General features: G+C 45.9%; 1 protein-coding gene across 1 annotated transcript in view; it reads right to left on the bottom strand.

Annotated features, from left to right (window-relative positions):
* LOC311141271 (netrin-G2-like) overlaps window positions 1-18684 on the bottom strand; it is a gene marked incomplete at both ends in the record, with an annotated part of 84164 nt that overhangs the window by 19804 nt on the left and 45676 nt on the right. Inside the window, 2 exons of the mRNA XM_084176541.1 lie at window positions 5484-5507; window positions 5981-6153. Coding sequence (XP_084032667.1) covers window positions 5484-5507; window positions 5981-6153 — 197 coding nt within the window. The remainder of the gene's footprint in view (window positions 1-5483; window positions 5508-5980; window positions 6154-18684) is intronic.

Below are 18684 nucleotides of genomic sequence, written 5' to 3' on the forward strand. Positions count from 1 at the left end.
TGTGAAACAAACAAGAAATAAGACAAAAAAACAGAACACTTGAGCATGCATAACTATTCACCCCCCCCCTAAGTCAATACTTTGTAGAGCCACCTTTTGCAGCAATTACAGCTGCAAGTCTCTTGGGGTATGTCTCGTAAAGCTTGGCACATCTAGCCACTGGGATTTCTTTCCCATTCTTCAAGGCAAAACTGCTCCAGCTGGGATGGGTTCCGCCGGTGTACAACAATCTTTAAGTCATACCACAGATTCTCAATTGGATGAGGTCTGGGCTTTGACTAGGCCATTCCAAGACATTTAAATGTTTCATCTTAAACCACTCAAGTGTTGCTTTAGCAGTATGCTTAGGGTCATTGTCCTGCTGGAAGATGAACCTCCGTCCCAGTCTCAAATCTCTGGAAGACTGAAACAGGTTTCCCTCAAGAATTTCCCTGTATTTAGCGGCATCCATCATTCCTTCAATTCTGACCAGTTTCCCAGTCCCTGCCGATGAAAAACATCCCCACAGCATGATGCTGCCACCACCATGCTTCACTGTGGGGATGGTGTTCTCGGGGTGATGAGAGGTGTTGGGTTTGTGCCAGACATAGCGTTTTCCTTGATGGCCAAAAAGCTCAATTTTAGTCTCATCTGACCAGAGAACCTTCTTCCATATGTTTGGGGAGTCTCCCACATGCCTTTTGGCGAACACCAAACATGTTTGCTTATTTTTTTCTTTAAGCAATGGCTTTTTTCTGGCCACTCTTCCATAAAGCCCAGCTCTGTGGAGTGTACGGCTTAAAGTGGTCCTATAGACAGATACTCCAATCTCTGCTGTGGAGCTTTGCAGCTCCTTCAGGGTTATCTTTGGTCTCTTTGTTGCCTCTCTGATTAATGCCCTCCTTGCCTGGTCCATGAGTTTTGGTGAGCGGCCCTCTCTTGGCAGGTTTGTTGTGGTGCCATATTCTTTCTATTTTTTAATAATGGATTTAATGGTGCTCCGTGGGATGTTCAAAGTTTCTGATATTTTTTTATAACCCAACCCTGATCTGTACTTCATCACAACTTTGTCCCTGACCTGTTTGGAGAGCTCCTTGGTCTTCATGGTGCCGCTTGCTTGGTGGTGCACCTTGCTTAGTGGTGTTGCAGACTCTGGGGCCTTTCAGAACAGGTGTATATATACTGATATCATGAGACACTTAGATTTTTCACTTTTTCATTTCACTTAAACAGTTTGGACTATTTTGTGTATGTCCATAACATGAAATCCAAATAAAAATCCATTTAAATTACAGGTTGTAATAAAACAAAATAGGAAAAACGCTAAAGGGGATGAATACTTTTGCAAGGCTCTGTAATTGCTTTTTTCATGGGCTTTTCTCTCTACGCGTATTCTGATCTTGAATTTAGGCATGAGAATAGCTATTCACCTTGCTATTCGTTGGGGGTGGAGATAAAATAAACGAAGGTGTGTCTACAGATACACCGTATTCTGACCTTGACTCAATTCCCTCGTAATTCCACTACCTTTACGCACGATAAAATGGTGAATAAGGTCGAGCAACCTGTTGGTTCCAAGTGGAACATCATCTACATAATTATTTCTGATAGAAATGAAACCATTCTCCATGCACTGTATTTTACAAATTGATTAGAGCTATTGATAAGAGCTAGACAAATGAGTAAGCAGTTTGGATAAGGGGATTGTAAATACACATGACAGTTGTTTTAGATCTATTTTACCTTACGATCGCTGGACTAATGTGAAACCTTTCACATGGCGGCAAACTGAAGCATATCAACATAGCACCTTTTCCACAGTGAAGTTTATGAAATGCTGGCCTTGTAACTTGCAGATTTGAAATGTGGAGACCCAAGCTATAGGCTTTTGTAGCCATGCGCAAATGACTGTGTAGCGTCAAACCTAGAGAGTTGATTTATGGTTTCTAGAATGTTTTAATTATAATCCCAGACTTTTCCCTGTATTGAAAAAGAAAAAAAGCCATTATCGGTAGCCACCGTCAGTTATACCAACATACATTTATAACTGTCACTTTAGTGTTAGTTTCTTTACATTTTGCATTATTCCATTAAATTGTTAGTTTACCTTTCTTTCCTCTGTCACATTCGTGTGGTTGTTCCTGAAGATCGCTAGCAATAGTGGCTAATGTATTACAAGTTGTGCAATAATATGGAACATGTAACCTATTTGAATCATTATGGAATGCAGACCATACATAGCAGTTTAAACGTGGAGCCTGGCGCACGGTTCACCATGACTGGACCGCTGTCATCACAGTTCCAAGATTAGTGAGGATTATTAGGGTAGATTTATAGGACTACTGTTCAACCCCTATAGTACACTTTTCTCATCTTCCAATAATTAATGGATTGAACAATTGAATATGGTAACTTTCAGGATGAATCAAACTACTGTGTTTTTTATTTACTAATATATTTAGTGCGTAAAGGCTCTACAAACATGTTTTTTTTAATTATTAATAAATACTTTCCTAACCCTAAATAATATACAAGATCAGAGTACTTTTAAATCTACCAATTGGTTCTGAAAAGGAGACGAATATGTGTGTATTTAGGCCTGCATGGCTTTCTTTCATTGATCCCTAATATTCTGAACCGTTCTCCTATTCAATGCCTTCGGAAAGTATTCAGACCCCTTGACTTTTTCCACATTTTGTTACGTTACAGCCTTATTCTAAAATTGATTAAATAATAACATTTCCTCATCAATCTACACACAATACCCCATAATGACAAAACAAAAAATGTTTCTTAGACATTTTTGCAACAAATAAACAAAACGTATTTATTCAAAGACTTTGCTATGAGACTCGATATTGAGCTCAGGTGCATTCTGTTTCCATTGATCATCTTTGATATGTTTCTACAACTTGATTGGAGTCCACCTGTCGTAAATTCAATTGATTGGACATGATTTGGAAAGGCACACACCTGTCTATATAAGGTCCCACAGTTGACTGTGCATGTCAGAGCAAAAACCAAGCCATGAGGTCAAAGGAATTGTTAGTAGAGCTCCGAGACAGGATTGTGTCGAGGCACAGATCTGGGGAAGAGTACCAAAAAATGCCTGCAGGATTGAACATCCCAAAGAACACAGTGGCCTCCATCATTCTTAAATGGAAGAAGTTTGGAACCACCAAGACTCTTCCTAGAGCTGGCCGCCCGGCCTGACTGAGCAATCAGGGGAGAAGGGCCTTGGTCAGGAAGGTGACCAAAAACCCGATGGTCACTCTGACAGAGCTCTAGAGTTCCTCTGTGGAGATGGGAGAACCTTCCAGAAGGACAACCATCTCTGCAGCACTCCACCAATCAGGCCTTTATGGTAGAGTGGCCAGACGGAAGCCACTCCTCAGTAAAAGTCACATGACAGCCCGCTTGGAGTTTGCGAAAAGGCACCCAAAGACTCTCAGACCATGAGAATCAAGATTCTCTGGTCTGATGAAACCAAGATTGAACTCTTTGGACTGAATGCCAAGGCTCATGTCTGGAGGAAACCTGGCACCATCCCTACGGTGAAGCATGGTGGTGGCAGCATCATGCCGTGGGGATGTTTTTCAGCGGCAGGGACTGGGAGACTAGTCAGGATCAAGGCACAGATGAACGGAGCAAAGTACAGAGAGATCCTTGATGAAAACAACAATCCTAAGCACACAGCCAAGACCACGCAGGAGTGGCTTCGGGACAAGTTTCTGAATGTCCTTGAGTGGCCCAGCCAGAGCCCGGACTTGAACCCGATCAAACATCTCTGGAGAGACCTGAAAATAGCTATGCAGCGACGCTCCCCATCCAACCTGACAGAGCTTGAGAGGATCTGCAGAGAAGAATGGGAGAAACTCCCCAAATACAGATGTGCCAAGCTTGTAGCGTCATACCCAAGAAGCCTTGAAGCTGTAATCGCTGCCAAAGGTGTTTCAACAAATTACTGAGTAAAGGGTCTGAATACTTATGTAAATGTGCTATTTCATTTATTTATTTTTTGATTTAGTAGCAAAAAATTATAATAACCGGTTTTTGCTTTGTCATTATGGGGTATTGTGTGTCGATTGATGAGGGGGAAAAAACAATTCAATCAATTTTAGAATAAGGCTGTAACGTAACAAAATGTGGAAAACGTCAAGGGGTCTGAATACTTTCCGAATTCTAGTAAGTCTGTCTAGAAAATTCAAACTAAAGGTAGGCTACACCTAATGTAAAGGGATTGCTTTAGATAAATGTACTGAAAACCTTACTGAAAACGCCACAATAAATTATGTTGGCCAGCAAGTGGGAGGGTTTTCAGCAGTTGAATTCAATTCATTCAGCGTGCGCAAGGCCTGTTACGCACCTGCATAAGGTAAGTCTGAATACCACCTACTGATAAGTGCGTAGGAAAGGCGTACATTTCCTAAATTGGAATCGGGCCCATAATGCACTACTTTTGACCAGGGCCCATATGGCTCTGTAGGAGTAGCGCACTATATAGGCAATATAGGGAATAGGGTGCCATTTCAGACGCAGCCTGTGTTCCTCTTAGACGGGCACTCTGCCTGGCTGTCAGACACTCCAACCGTAGTTGCTCTCCCACCTTCTATACTAGTAGTAACTGTGGGCAGTTGGTCTGTGGGTGGATTGGCTGTAGTCGCCAACGCAGGTGTGGTTGTTGGCGGGGGCTGGACTGTTGTGGGCGCTGAGAGGGCACAACACCAAGAAGGTACAGAGAAACAGTCAAATGATATCAACAGATGCACTAACATGGGAATATCCAGATCATGGATATACCATCAAATCAACCCATTATGTGATTGCTCTTGCCACAGGCACATGTACAGACCCATCACTTGTTTAGCAGTTGTGGAGAACCCCTTGCTTTCAACAATATGGTTACTCAACCACAACTGTGGCTGTGCCTGTGCAGCATCTCCTATACAGATGGACCATCTTCATTTGGAAATGTAAAACTTCTAGTGCATTTGAGGTTTAAAAAGGTTTGTTATTTCCACTTTGAAATTTCAGACTTGATTTTCCCTTACGAAAAATTTATCAATCCCTACAAAAATGTCCATGAATTATAATCCATATAATAATTCAAATTTCCTGTTGCTGCAGGATTATTTTCCTACTGGCTCAAATTAAGATCTTACATCTGTAGGTCTGCACAGAACCCCAATACACTCACTGTCCCTCTCACACCATGTCCTTGGGCTAGCCCTCATCTACAAACCCTGTTACACTGAAACACTTTTAATCCCCTCCTCCCATTTGAATTATAGACCGGCACTGAGGGATATAAAACTGTGGAAAAATGTATTGTGAGTGTGATCATCGTGATTACAATGAAGGGACCCACCACAACACCAGAGGGGAGGGACATAAATTATTTAATATGATGGACAATAAATAAGAGAAAAAATGATGGCATACAACCAGAGAATGAAAAAGAAATTATAACAAGCTCTATCGCGTTTGATTAGGACGTTACTTACTGCCAAGAGTCCCAGCAGCCTCACCTGACAGACAGACAGAGAGAGAGAGAGAGAGAGAGAGAGAGAGAGAGAGAGAGAGAGAGAGAGAGAGAGAGACAAATGGAGGTTTACTCATTTTTTTTTAGAATCAGTCTCTTTATTTATATTTATATCTAAAAAAAGAGAGATGAAGGCTTTTCAGCTTTCAATGCTTAATGTACAGAACATCAGGCACCACATCTGCCATTGGAAGCGGCAAGCCCCCATTCCCTCTGTAGTTTGCGAGTATAGAATAGGGTGCTTCTGCATACAGTATCAGTGTACATCTGTAGGATTCCTCAAGCTAACAGACTTCTCTCCTGTGAAATGTGACAGCTTCAGCTGCACCACTCTGTGGCTGTATAGAGCAGATGACCCTAATTATTTTTCAGCCATTACTTCATCCGTCAAGTAACGTGCCTGGTATAGTATGGTTGGTATAATATTATGTTTGAAGTGTATAGCTGTAGGCTACGTACAGGTATTGGGGGATCCGTTGGGGGTGGGTAGGTAGGATCCAGGTTTCCATGACTTGGCTTTGAAGCCCCTCTCACAGCGAGTGCAGTCCTGGCCCGTCGTATTGTGTTCACAGTCACACTGCAGGCTGCCCTCTCGAAAGGTGCACTGGCCAGCATGGAGGTTACATTTACACCTATGGCAAAATGGGGGGAGGAGGGGGGAGGTAGAAGCAATGTCAATCCACAACATGTCACTGTTATGGCCTCACTTGAACTTGAACAACTGCTGCGCTAATCATGCATGATCAAGTACACCTTGCGGTTATTGACAATAGTTTTTGATCAATTTTATTTTAAATCAATTGTTTTCCTGAATAAATTGTGGTGTTAAAGAGTAAGACTAAAGAGTAAGATTTATAGATTTATAGATTTATAGCACATTGTTCATTTATTGCGAGCTCAAAGCTGAGTATGACAATAGAGAGAGAGAGAGAGCACAAGAGATAAAACATTCTTGAAGATCGTGATTGACAATCGGCAGTATGCATTTGCATGTTTTAAAAGTGGCCAGAGCTAAATCTTTCAGGGAAACATAATTAAATAAATAGATAAGAAAATGTAAACTCCCAGGTCAAACATTTCCTGATCTCGAGAAATTACCCCAGGCCATTTCCATCAAAATAATTTTTCGAAGGGGTAAGATTGAGGTGGCGAGAGAGGTGGCAAGCAGGATAGCATGGTAATGGTGACATTTGAATAACAATCATAATCAGATGTGGGAGTGACTTCCAAAACACAGTGTTCCACTCTGGTGAGCCGCCCACCCTTCGTTTGCATGAAATATTCATAGGACGGACCTCCACATCTCCACAAGGATTTGTATTTTTGTATTTTATTGCGGTTCCCCATTAGCTGCTGCCCTGCAGCAGCAACTCTTCCTGGGTTCCAAACAAGATTAAGGCAATTACATACAAAATAAAACAGTACATCACACAACACATTATTACACACTACTCTACCACAACATCTTTACAATACAACACATTATTACACACTACTCTACCACAACATATCTACAATACAACACATTATTACACACTACTCTACCACAACATATCTACAATACAACACATTATTACACACTACTCTACCACAACATATCTACAATACAACACATTATTACACACTACTCTACCATAACATATCTACAATACAACAAATTATTACACACTACTCTACCACAACATATCTACAATACAACACATTATTACACACTACTCTACCACAACATATCTACAATACAACACATTATTACACACTACTCTACCACAACATATCTACAATACAACACATTATTACACACTACTCTACCACAACATATCTACAATACAACACATTATTACACACTACTCTACCATAACATATCTACAATACAACACATTATTACACACTACTCTACCATAACATATCTACAACACAACAAATTATTACACACTACTCTACCACAACATATCTACAATACAAAATCCATAATACAGCAATATAACAATATTACAATGTAGGTGTGTGTAGAGTGTGTGTGTCTGTGACTGTGTGTGTGCCTCTTCACAGTCCGCACTGTTCCATAAGGTGTAGTTTTATCTGTTTTTTTAATCTGATTTTACTGCTTGCATGAATTACATGATGTGGAATAGAGTTCCATATAGTCATGGCTCTGTGTAGTACTGTGCGTTTCCCGGAGTCTGTTCTGGGCTTGGACACTGTGTAGAGACCTCTGGTGGCATGTCTTATGGGGTATGCATGGGTGTCTGAGCTGTGTGCTAGTCATTTAAACAGACAGCTCTGTACTTTCAACATGTCAATACCTCTCACAAAGACAAGTAGTGATGCAGTCAATCTCTTCTCTACTTTGAGCCAGGAGAGATTGACATGCATGTTATTGGTGTTAGCTCTTGGTATACATTTAAGGGCCAGCCGTGCTGCTTTGTTCTGGGGCCACTGTAATTAATGTTCCTCTTTGTGGCACTTAACCATATGACTGGGCAGTAGTCCAGTTGAGACAAAACTAGGGCCTGTAGGACTTGTTTTGTTGATAGCGATGTCAAGAAAGCAGAGTAGCACTTTATTACGGACAGTGGTCTTCCCATCTAAGCTACCGTTGCATCAATATGTTTTGACCATAACAGTTTACACAACAGGGTTGAACCAAACAGTTTAGTCTCCTCAACTTGCTACATTTCCAAATGATTCATTACAAGATTTAGTTGAGGTTTAGGGTTTAGTGAATGATTTGTCCCAAATACAATGCTTTTAGTTTTTGAAATATGTAGGACTACACTCTTAGAAAAAAGGGTTCCTGAAGGGTTCTTCAGCTGTCCCCATAGGATAACTCTTTTTGGTTCCAGGTAGAACCATTTTGGGTTCCATGTAGAACCCTATGTGGAACGGATTCTACATGGAATCCAAAAGGGTTCTACCTGGAACCAAATAGGTTCTACCTGGAACCAAAAATGGTTCTTCAAAGGGTTCTCCTAGATAGCACCTTTTTTTCTAAGGGTGTAGCTTATTTCTTGCCACCCATTCTAAAACTGACTGCAGCTCTTTGTTAAGTGTTGCAGTGATTTCACTTGCTTTGGTAGATTACGTGTATAGTGTCGAGTCATCAGCAGACATAGACACACAGGCCTTACTCACTGCCAGTGGCAGGTCATTAGTAAAGATTGAAAAAAGTAAGGGGCTTAGACAGCTGCCCTGGGGAATGGCTGACTCTACCTGGATTATGTTGGAGAAGCTTCCATCAAAGAACACCCTCTGTGTTCTGTTAGACAGGAAACTCTCGATCCACGATATAGCAGGAGATGTAAAGCCATAACACGTATGTTCTTCCAGCAGCAGATGATGATTGATAATGTCAAAAGCTAACAAAACAGCTCCCACAATCTTCTTATTATCAATTTCTTTCAGCCAATGATCAGTCATTTGTATAAGTGCCATACATGTTGAGTGCCCTTCCTTATAAGCGTGCTGAAAGTCTGTTGTAATTTGTTTACTGTGAAATAGCATTGTATCTCGTCAAACCCAATTTTTCCAAAAGTTTACTAAGGGTTGGTAACAGGCTAATTGGTCGGCTGTTTGAGCCAGTAAAGGGTGCTTTGCTATTCTTGGGTAGCGGATGTCTTCTCTCCTCTCGTCTCCTCTCCTCCTCTCCTCCGCTCTCCTCTCCTCTCCTCTCCTCTCCTCTCCTCTCCTCTCCTCTCCTCTCCTCTCCTCTCCTCTCCTCTCCTCTCCTCTCCTCTCCTCTCCTCTCCTCTCCTCTCCTCTCCTCTCCTCTCCTCTCCTCTCCTCTCCTCTCCTCCTTTCCTCTCTTCCTCTCCTCTCCTCACCTCTCTTTGCCTACTCATCTCCTCTGATATAGACTTACTGTACCCTATAGCTAGCTAGATCTCCATTGAAAAATCGGATTGAGATTACAGTGAATTTCCTGAACTCTCCAAAGGCTTGCTTTTTGTCTGTAGATGTCCAGCAAACACAACAACATTGTTTCAACATTGTGTCCAACCACAAACCATACTGTTATTGGCATACAAAACATTTTTATTTTTAATCTTATCAATCAATTCTGAGTGAAAATACAATCAAATCAAAGAGGAATTTGGGACTTAGCATATCCAAATACTGCCACTCTGATACCATGAAGATGTACGGTAGGATATCACCTTTTCGGGTGTGTTTTAATCAGTGAATATGTCATCACACTTTCTTCAATTTTGATTTTAAAGGTTAGATATACGCTCCTGGTAAAGATAGATACAAGGGGGATCATATGAGGATGTGGCTCTTTCTCATTTCAGACTCAGCACAATGAGGAGGATAATTGACAGACAGAGCCCAGTTTCATTCCAAACTGATTGACTTCAATTAAGTCTGTTTCCAAAAGACCCCTTGGAAACTGTTGGAATTTCTCCCACCCTCTCGAGACCTTTAAGCCATAATTAAAAACTTAGCGACAATTGCAGGGCTTTTTCATCCCAGGGCTCCTGGAGACAGAACTCCCATCTTCATGAAAAATAAATCAGCGGCCCATTTTGTCTCAGTGCCTTCTGTGAAAACCCCCGGTGCTCCAGCTTATCACTAGGTCCTCCACTTTAGCTCCACTATTAATCAATTACAGAACTCTTTAGGCAGTTAGCAATCTCCCACCAAACATCTATGAACAAAGATAATCTTCTTCACTCCGTAACATGCTCATGGAACTTGATCATCAACTATTTTGCAAGAAAGCTCTAGACATTGAATTAATACAGTCTTTCCCAAACTATTTCTGGCTTTCACAGGAACATTTTCTATCCTCCTCTGCCATTTATGCTTACAAATACTGCATGAACATACAAACATGTTAATGTACAATACATTTGCATCCACTGGCAGGTCCCTTTTTACTGCAACAAAGCCACTGTGCCTTATTTAATGACAGAGACGCTACCCCTATCCCTGACTGTAACGCTTCCAGGAGAAAGTGCAATCTCTAAACAAAAAAACATCTGATGCAAAAGAGATCTGTCTTGTCTGATGGCAGAATAAATGCCTGCTGGCATATTCTAAATGTGCTTAGTTATGGACTGCTCACACACTAGTAGGCAGATTGGTATGCATCACCATCAACATGAATATTACAAATTATTGACACCTCACAAAAGTGCAAAGTGGACAGTAAAGCTCCATGATTAAAAACGGAGAGCGAGCCAAGGACGGGATGAATCATTTGTTACACTGTAAAGGACAATATGGACAAGGTCGCTCTGTCTTTGACAACAAAAATATTGTTTTCCCTTCTCCTTTGAGAAGTCACTGAAGCATGGGGTGGCTGCGGAAAAGAGAACGGACCCTCACACACTACGCTCTACATTCAGGAAGTATCCTGCCTTCACGCAGTGGCTGTCACACACACACGTACACACAGTAACACACACACACACACACAAGCACAGTCATTCATTACCGAGACCATGTTAGATTTTGAAGAGCAAAAACAGTGTGCGGAAATTGTGCTTTTGTCAAGGTGTGAGGATGTGTACATTGGATTTTCAAAGTGCCATCGGAACCCCCCGTTATGATTGTGGATGGAGCCTCTCTCCTGTGCTCTCCTTCCTTCCCAGAACCAGGGCAGCTATATCCGGCTGCTGCAGGGCAACACCCCCGCTGCCTGGGCTCATGAGCTCATGTTAAGGGCCAGCGCCAGCCAGGCCGTGCTATTGGGCCAGGATCAAACCCCCATCCGGCCATCTGGAGAGGAAGAAGGAACATGACCATACGTTCTACATATTTTCTATATATTTTTTATTTTTATTTAAAACTTTAGTTTAACAGGGAAGACATATTGAAACCTAAGTCTCTATTTCAAATGCGCCCTGTATAATACAACATAAATATACTGTCACGTTCATTGAATGACGGGTCAGACCAAGGCGCAGCGTGATATGCGTACATGTTTATTTTAACTATTAAACACACGACAAAACAACAAAGGAAACGAAACGTGAAGTCCAAGGTAGAACACACAACATACCTTACAAGGAACAAGATCCCACAACTAGACAGTGCCAAAAGGCTGCCTAAGTATGGCGACAGCTGCCTCTGATTGGGAACCACAACGGCCAACATAGAACTATACATACTAGACAAGCCACATAGAAAAAGCACAACAAGGAATATACACACCCTGACTCAACATATAAGCGTCCCCTGAGTCAGGGCGTGACAGTACCCCCCTCCCAAAGGTGCGGACTCCGACCTCTCACTCTCCGCCTCCCTGTTGCGCCCCTGGTCTGGTCTGGACCTCGGCGCGCTGCTTCCCCTCTCCTTCCTCCCACGATATGCCAGACCCTGTCTGGACCCTGGTGTGGGAGACCCCGAACCTGGAGAGGGGCTGACGTCATGGTCTGGACTGGAGCCGCTGACCGGAGCTGGACTGGGCACCAGTGGAGCGGACTGCTCTGGCTCCGGAGTGGAGCCGCTGACCGGAGCTGGACTTGACCTCGGTGGAGCGGACTGCTCTGGCTCCGGAGTGGCGCAGCTGACCGGAACTGGATCAGGCACCGGTGGAGCGGACTGCTCTGGCTCCGGAGTGGAGCAGCTGACCGGTGCCGGACCAGGCACCGGTGGAACGGGCACGGGCCGTGCTGGACTGGACAAACGCACCACTGGCTTGGTGCGAGGGGCAGGAACGGGCCGGGCCGGACTGGCGACGCGCACCACTGGCTTGGTGCGAGGAGCAGGAACAGGCCGGGCCGGGCTGATGAAGCACACCACAGGCTTGGTGCGAGGAGCAGGAACGGGCCGGGCCGGACTGGGAACACGCCCCATTGGCTTGGTGCGGGGAGCAGGAACGGGCCGGGCCGGACTGGCGACGCGCACCACTGGCTTGGTGCGAGGAGCAGGAACAGGCCGGGCCGGACTGGCGACGCGCACCACTGGCTTGGTGCGAGGAGCAGGAACAGGCCGGGCCGGGCTGGCGACGCGCACCACTGGCTTGGTGCGAGGAGCAGGAACAGGCTGGGCCGGGCTGGCAACGCGCACCACTGGCTTGGTGCGAGGTGCAGGAACAGGCCGGGCTGGCGACGCGCACCACTGGCTTGGTGCGAGGAGCAGGAACAGGCCGGGCCTGACTGGCGACGCGCACCACTGGCTTGGTGCGAGGAGCAGGAACAGGCCGGGCCGGGCTGGCGACGCGCACCACTTGCTTGGTGCGAGGTGCAGGAACAGGCCGGGCTGGGCTGGCGACGCGCACCACTGGCTTGGTGCGAGGAGCAGGAACAGGCCGGGCTGGCGACGCGCACCACTGGCTTGGTGCGAGGAGCAGTAACGGGCCGGGCTGGCGACGCGCACCACTGGCTTGGTGCGAGGAGCAGGAACAGGCCGGACTGGCAACGCACACCACTGGCTTGGTGCGAGGAGCAGGAACGGGCTGGACCGGGCTGGCGACGTGCACCACTGGCTTGGTGCGAGGAGCAGGAACGGGCCGGGCCGGACTGGCGACGCGCACCACTGGCCTGGTGCGAGGAGCAGGAACATGCCGGGCCGGGCTGGCGACGCGCACCACTGGCTTGGTGCGAGGAGCAGGAACAGGCCGGGCCGGACTGGCGACCCGCACCACTGGCTTGGTGCGAGGAGCAGGAACAGGCCGGGCCGGACTGGCGACGCGCACCACTTGCTTGGTGCGAGGGGCAGGACTGGGTTCCTTTCTTAACCCCCGCTCCTTCTGCTGCCTAACCAGCTCCTCTCGCCGTGCCTCTACTTTTTCCTTCTCCCTTTTAGCCTCCTGTAGCGCCTCCCTCTGACCGAATAACTCCTGCTCCCTCTGAGCCAACAGCCCCCGTAACATGGTGGCCTCCTCTCCTAACCTGCAGATCCGCCCTTTCATGGCCTCCTGCTGCCTCGTCGTCCACACCGTGTGCCCCCCCAAAACATTTTCTTGGGGTTGCCTCTCGGGTCTCCGTTGTCGGCACTGTTGGTGCCATTTCTCCTCTCCTACCTGGGCATCCTCCTTCATCGCCCTCCGATAACGGACGGCCTCCTCCTCTGTAATTCTCCCCCAACCGAGGAGGACATCTACTAACGTACCTCCTGTTGAGTCCCAGGCGTTTGCTCCTTCTCGGCACGCTGCTTGGTCCTTGTTTGGTGGGATCTTCTGTCACGTTCGTTGAATGACGGGTCAGACCAAGGCGCAGCGTGATATGCGTACATGTTTATTTTAACTATTAAACACACGACAAAACAACAAAGGAAACGAAACGTGAAGTCCAAGGTAGAACACACAACATACCTTACAAGGAACAAGATCCCACAACTAGACAGTGCCAATAGGCTGCCTAAATATGGGCCCCAATCAGAGACAACGAGCGACAGCTGCCTCTGATTGGGAACCACACCGGCCAACATAGAACTATACATACTAGACGAGGCACATAGAAAAAGCACATCAAGGAATATACACACCCTGACTCAACATATAAGCGTCCCCTAAGTCAGGGCGTGACATATACACATTATATACAAAATATATATGTATATATACACACATTAAAATAGAAAAACACAGTCAAAGGAAGCACAAATAAAACATCACAAATCACCCAGAAAAACAGTTGCATTCCTCCACAAATAAGTCCCCAATCAATACTTTAAATTGCCCGAATGGCACCAGAACATCAAGATGAAATGTATTTAGAATTTTGTTCCAGCAATACGGTGCATTAAAACTAAAAGCAGATATACCTAGCTCGGTGGAGACCCTAGGAACCTCAAGAGTTAACCAATCCTGTGAACGGGTTAGGCAACTCAGAAGTATATACTTCAACAGCAAAGTTAGATAAGACGGAAGTTTATGAAGTAGGGCCTTGTAAACACAAAGGGAGTAATGTAGAGATCTACGGGTCTTTAGCGAAGTCCAGCCAACCTTTTGATACAGGATGCAGTAATGAGTATCAAAACTGTCACCTGTAACAAAACGAAGGGTACTATGGTAGATTGCATCCAACGGATTAAGAGCAGTAGCAGCTGCACTTTGATAAATAATATCACCATAATCAAGAATAAATAAAAAGGTTGACTGAAAATCTGCTTCCTGCTTAGAGAAAGGCACGATCTGTTTCTGTAGAAAAAGACTACTTTAAATCTTAGCTTCTTAACCAACTCATTTATATGTTTTTTAAACGTCAAATCCATAACAATCCAAATGCCTAAGTATTTATATGCGGGAACACGTTCGATTGGAGAACCATCTAATGAGTGAACATGTAGTTCATCTGAAACATTCTTACAAGAGAGTTTTAAAACAACATGTATGAGGTTTTGCCCCTATTAAGCATAAGTTTTAAATCAGCAAGGGATTCCTGCATAGCTATAAAATCTGACAGTAGGTTTGACACAGCCAGATCAACAGTTGGGGCAATAGCATACATAATAGTATCCGCATATAGATTAAGTTGACCAATTTTTACAGATTGACCAATGGTGTTTATATGAATAGTGAAGAGAACAGGTCCCAAAATCGACCCCTGCGGTACACCTTTATGTACTTCAAGAAATTCAGATTTAACCCCATTAATCATGATGGCCTGAGTTCTGTCACTAAGATAATCATGAAACCACGAACAGGCGTCAGAGCTCAGGCCTATCAAGGACAACTTATTCAATAAAATAGCATTGATCAACAGTATCAAAAGCGTTTGATAGGCCAACAAACAAAGCAGCACATTTAATTTTAGTGTCTAAAGCATGGACAAGATCATTAACAACTAAATTGGTTGTTGTAATAGTGCTATGCTCAGGCCTAAACCCTGATTGGTTTACATTCAAAATACATTTCTCAACAAAAAAAGAGCAAAGTACATTTACCAAGGATTCATGAATCTTAGCTAGACAAGGAAGCCTTGAAATGGGGCGATAATTATTAAGATCACTACTATCCCCTCCCTTATGGAGTGGCAGCATAAGAGCTGATTTCCATACTTTTGGAATATTCCTGATAACAATGTTAAATAAAACATTTGGGTACTTAAGCAGACCAGGATCCAATTGGTTGGCCCCTGTGGATTTCTTGTTGTCTATTGCTATCAAAGCATTCAGGACTTTTCTTTCTGTAAATAGCCTAAAAGAAAAGCTTTGACTATCATTTTTCTGAACATTCACCAAGTTTCCCCTATCAGCATCCAGCCCAATATCATTGTGAATAGGCTTAGAAGTTATTTCAAAGAGATAGACCGCTGAAATAAAATGGTGATTAAATGCATCAGTGATGTCATTTTTTCCCGTAATGAGACCAGCATCTGAATTAATTTGTTGTGGCAGAGAGGAGGAACCAGACCCGTCAGGGATTTGACCGTTTTCCTGAATTTAGCCGGGTTCCCATTACAATCCGAAAGAGCGGTTACATAATAATCAGATTTAGCCTTTCTGATTTCTCTTACACAATGCGTACCAGGCATTCGATCTACCTTTAACCCTTAATTTTATGAAGGGAGCATGATTATCCACAATAGTATTGAAGACATCTGCAAAGAGGCTCAAAGCTAAATCAGGTTCAAGGATCGCTGAAATACAATAAAGGTCACATGACCTCACAAGATCATATGAAAAAAAGCCTGTTCACTTACGTTTTTAAAGTTCATCTTTGTGATGACACGAGGCTTAGATTTTTGTATTCTCACATCTCTAACACAAACAACTGGGAAATGGTCACTAATGTCTTGGGCAAAGACACCAGTAGAAACATATTTCTCTGGTCTATTCGTTAAAATAAGTGTCAAGGGGTGCTGAAGGTGGGTGTGGTGCATGAATCAAGCGCAGGACGCAGAAGCTCAGTCCAAAAGACTTTAGTGCAATATTCACGTAGAAAATAAGCACAATAAGCCCGAAGGCGAAATAACGGCGCACACAGGCGTCAAACAAACGGCGCACTAACATGTGCGAAAAACCTCTCCAAAACACTGGAGGGAAGTACGTAGCTCCAACACAAAACAGAAGAGCAATCACACACAAAGACAAACACACACAACGATAACTAAATAGGACACTAACGAGGACTAACAAGACACAGATGTACAACATCAAGACAAAACCAAACGAACATGAAACATAGATCGGTGGCAGCTAGTACTCCGGGGACGACGACCGCCGAAGCCTGCCCGAACCAGGAGGAGGAGCAGCCTCGGCCGAAACCGTGACAGTACCCCCCCCCCTTGACGCGCGGCTCCAGCCGTGCGCCGACCCCGGCCTCGGGGACGACCAGGAGGACGCGGAGCAGGGCGCGCGGGATGGTCCCGGTGGAACTCCGACAGGAGAGATGGGTCTAGGATGTCCCTCCGCGGCACCCAGCACCGCTCCTCCGGGCCGTACCCCTCCCACTCCACGAGATACTGGAGACCCCCCATCCGGCGTCTAGAGTCCAAGATGGACCGAATGGTGTACGCCGGAGCCCCCTCGATGTCCAGTGGGGGCGGAGGAGTCTCCCCTATCTCATTGTCCTGGAGTGGACCAGCTACCACCGGCCTGAGAAGAGACACATGGAACGAGGGGTTAATATTCTTATACTCAACAGGTAGATGTAACCTATAACACACCTCGTTCAATCTTCTCAGGACTTTAAAGGGCCCCACAAACCGCCGACCCAGCTTCCGGCAGGGCAGGCGGAGGGGTAGGTTTCTGGTAGAGAGCCAGACTCGATCTCCGGGTGCGTACACCGGCCCCTCACTGCGGTGGAGATCGGCGCTCGCCTTGTGACGAAGGACGGCCCGCTGCAGGTGGACGTGGGCAGCGTTCCACGTCTCTTCCGAGCGCCTCATCCAATCATCCACCGCAGGGGCCTCGATCTGGCTCTGCTGCCAAGGTGCCAGAACCGGCTGGTAACCTAACACACATTGGAAGGGGGTTAGGTTGGTAGAGGAGTGGCGGAGAGAGTTCTGGGCCATCTCGGCCCAGGGAATGTACCGTGCCCACTCCTCCGGCCGGCCCTGGCAATACGACCTCTGAAACCTACCCACATCCTGGTTGACACGTTCTACCTGCCCGTTACTCTCCGGGTGGTACCCTGAGGTAAGGCTAACCGAGACCCCCAAACGCTCCATGAACGCTCTCCAAACACGGGAGGTAAACTGGGGGCCTCGATCAGACACTATATCCTCGGGTACCCCGTAATGCCGGAAGACGTGGGTAAATAGGGCCTCAGCGGTCTGTAGGGCAGTAGGAAGACCCGACATAGGGAGAAGACGACAGGCCTTAGAGAACCGGTCCACAATGACCAGGATGGTGGTATTCCCCTGAGAGAGGGGAAGGTCTGTCACAAAATCCACCGAGAGGTGGGACCATGGTCGTTGTGGAACGGGCAGGGGTTGTAACTTACCCCTGGGCAGATGTCGGGGCGCCTTACACTGGGCGCACACCGAGCAGGAGGAGACATAAACCCTCACATCCCTAGCCAAAGTGGGCCACCAGTATTTAGTGCTAAGGCAATGCACTGTCCGGCCAATACCCGGATGTCCAGAGGAGGGTGACGTGTGAGCCCAGTAAATGAGTCGATCCCGAATCTCGAGCGGAACGTACTTCCGACCCTCAGGACACTGTGGAGGGCTGGGGTCGGTACGCAACGCTCGCTCGATTTCGGCATCGACCTCCCACACCACCGGTGCCACAAGGCAAGACTCCGGTAGTATGGGAGTAGGCTCAACGGACCTCTCCTCCGTGTCATACCGCCGGGACAGCGCATCTGCCTTACCATTCTGGGACCCAGGGATGTACGTGATTTTAAATACGAACCTGGTGAGAAACATACTCCATCGAGCCTGGCGAGGGTTCAGTCTCCTCGCTGCCCGGATGTACTCCAGGTTCCGATGGTCAGTCAAAATGAGGAAAGGGTGTTGAGCCCCCTCAAGCCAATGCCTCCACACCTTAAGGGCTTGAACTACAGCTAACAGCTCCCTGTCCCCAACATCATAGTTACGCTCCGCCGGGCTGAGCTTTTTTTGAGTAAAAAGCACAGGGGCGGAGTTTAGGTGGCGTGCCGGACCGTTGAGAGAGAACGGCCCCTATACCAGCCTCAGACGCGTCTACCTCAACCTGAAAGGGTAATGCGGGATCCGGATGCGCCAGCACCGGAGCCGACGTAAACAGGTCCTTCAGTCTCCTAAAGGCCCTGTCCGCATCAGCTGACCACTGCAGGCGCACCGGAC

The sequence above is a fragment of the Coregonus lavaretus genome (genome assembly GCF_964263955.1).
Source record: "Coregonus lavaretus genome assembly, chromosome: 14".
Classification (NCBI taxonomy): Eukaryota; Metazoa; Chordata; class Actinopteri; order Salmoniformes; family Salmonidae; genus Coregonus; species Coregonus lavaretus.